This window comes from Castanea sativa, chromosome 10 (assembly GCF_040712315.1).
Source record: "Castanea sativa cultivar Marrone di Chiusa Pesio chromosome 10, ASM4071231v1".
In the NCBI taxonomy this organism is placed as follows: domain Eukaryota; kingdom Viridiplantae; phylum Streptophyta; class Magnoliopsida; order Fagales; family Fagaceae; genus Castanea; species Castanea sativa.
Genome location: NC_134022.1, coordinates 31951146 through 31953534, shown reverse-complemented (window position 1 = coordinate 31953534; position 2389 = coordinate 31951146). Strand labels below are relative to the sequence as shown.

At 37.9% G+C, this 2389-nt stretch overlaps 1 protein-coding gene across 1 annotated transcript; it reads right to left on the bottom strand.

Moving 5' to 3' along the window:
* Positions 1-338: 338 nt before the first annotated feature.
* LOC142614144 (uncharacterized) lies at positions 339-2033 on the bottom strand. Its single transcript, XM_075786690.1, has 2 exons — positions 921-2033; positions 339-679 (listed from the first exon to the last, which is right to left on the bottom strand). Exons 1-2 carry the CDS (start codon positions 1741-1743, stop codon positions 591-593), a joined length of 912 nt encoding a protein of 303 aa, XP_075642805.1. The 5' UTR covers positions 1744-2033; the 3' UTR covers positions 339-590.
* Between the last annotated feature and the right edge of the window lie 356 nt (positions 2034-2389).

Below are 2389 nucleotides of genomic sequence, written 5' to 3'. Positions count from 1 at the left end.
TTTTTAATTTTTATAAATAGCTAATCAGCAAATAAAAGCATTCTTATGAATATTCTTGGAAAACCAAACCGGATTTTTCTTCTCACGCATTGCCTTCCAAACTTGGGATTGCTTGTAATATTTTCCTTTTTGCTGTAGATGTGTCTAATCCATCACCTTTGTGATTCACATCAAGTTTGGGTCAACAACATCATCATGTAAATCACTGAATGAATTCACACATTTTTTTGAACACACGGTATTTTGCACATTCCAATCCAATCCAATCCAATCCCGATGCAAAAAGCACTCAAAACAATCAAGTTGCAAAAATTGAACAGAGTAAATACAAGGGCAGATAGACCAAAACTCAAAAATCATACTAGTAGTCAATTGTGTTTTCCATCCTCCATCGTGCTATATTAACAGTGATGTGATTTACATATCAAAGTAGCGCATAACCAAAAAGGATACAGAACACTCCGAGGAAAAAAAAAATGAAAAAAAGCTTCCAAAAAAAGAGAGGAAAAACTCTTTCGTGGAAAGAAAAATCAGTAAGCAACTTTCTTCATCCAAAATCAGAAAATAGGTAGTAATAATTTGACCAGCAATCAGTTGCCCTGTCTAGGAGATGCAGATGCTATTGCCACTACCTGTGCCCAAACCTTAAGCCGAGCTTTCACATCTCGTGGATCATCACCTAAGTTACAAAATTTGACACCCAATTAGATGTTTTGAATGTAATATGTGCTCCTATTCACTCAAAGTCAATCAAGAGCAAGTACTTCAAATGCACACCACAAGTTAACATGTGCAGAAACTGCTAATATCATGATTTATGTTTCAATTTTGCAAATTAGCTTTCCAAAAGATCCACTCTTTCCCACTTTTTTCAAATAATTATGTGTGTTTGCGTGACAATGAGTACTAGTACTACTAACCTGGGCTAGAGATGCGCCAATTGGAGATTGGGGAATTGCCACCACTGCTAGTGTCAAGTGTGGAACCAGAAACAGAGCGATGTGAAGGCACCTCCAACATGCGCTCATGTTCCAACTCAAACCCGAGATCCCTACAAGCCTTCACTTCATCCAAGTCCATACACAATGACCTTCTTCCACCTTTAGGCCTAGTTATCACCATCAACCCTGCACCACCATTGACACCACCTTGGTCACTTTCCCCACTGAAGTAGTTGCTGTTCTTGCTCTTGTTGTTGCAATCAAAATTGTCACAACTGCTAGTACTGCCTTTATTTTCCAGCATCCATCTATCCCTTACGATTCTCCTTCTCCTCCTTGCATTGTTCCTCGACTTATTTTGCTTTCCAAGAACACCCTTTTGAGCTTCATTCTCACTTGCATACTCTTTCACTCCCATCACTTGCTGATGACTCAGTAAGCCACCTCGGTTTCTACGTCTTAGTGGTGTTGCAGGCAGTGAAAAACAACCCAGTTCGTTATCAGAGTCAGACAACAAACCTGTCAGTTCTTTTCCTTCTTTGTCATCAGAGAATTCCTCGTCTGCATCAAAGCTTTCAATGGACAACCGTGACATGAACGTCCTCAAACCATTGTCTCCAACATCATCATCATCATCATCATCTTCATCATTCCCAAACATGGAGCTGCTTGTACACACTGAAAGCCTTGACAAGTTGAGCGGATTTGGGTGTTGATCATGATCAAACCCATAAAAGATATCATCTTCATAGTCATCTTCTTGCATAGAAGAGTGGATGGTCATAGTCTCATCTGAAGCCATATCCAACAATCTAGCTATTGTTTCTCCTCCACAAAGTTGGTACCAAACAATTGAAGTATCAATTATTGATACTAGTAGTAGTAGAAGTGAAGAAGAAGAAGGTAAAGCGTATAATAAATATATTCAAAGTGTGTGTGTGGAAGTGATATAATACTATAATAAATGTAGAAAAGAGAAGGATAGGAAAGAGCAGAGACTAGAAGAGTACTACTATATGTGGCGCTTGGGCTCTTGTGAATCATTCGTTTTTCTCACTTTATGATAAGGCAAAAAACGAAACAAGACAGCTCTAGCCAACGACCCTGTTTACACAAAAGAGCAAACCTTTTGTGCTTCTTCTGCTATATATATTTCCTAATATGCCCTCTACCCTTTCCTTTCATGACTTCATCTTTAAGTTCATTTTTATCCTTCTATAATGACACCATGTGTCACTTTGCAATCTACGTGTCTCATCTTTTTTTTTTTTTTTTTCTTTATCCTAAATAACATATCAAAATTCAAAAGAGAGAGAGAGTTGGGGAGGATAGGATAGGGTAGTTTTGACTGATGACTTTGAAGTTTAATTTTTGGGTTATAATTATGACATCAACTCGGCGTTGAAAATACAGGTAATTGATCACTTTACTTCCGTCTTCTAATTTCT

Bases quoted from the DNA above. Each gene is read 5' to 3' on its own strand.
- LOC142614144 (XM_075786690.1), bottom strand. From the start codon at position 1,743: ATGGCTTCAGATGAGACTATGACCATCCACTCTTCTATGCAAGAAGAT. The intron at 680-920 runs GTTAGTAGTACT...TTTGTAACTTAG, and splicing joins TTGGCGCATCTCTAGCCCAG to GTGATGATCCACGAGATGTG.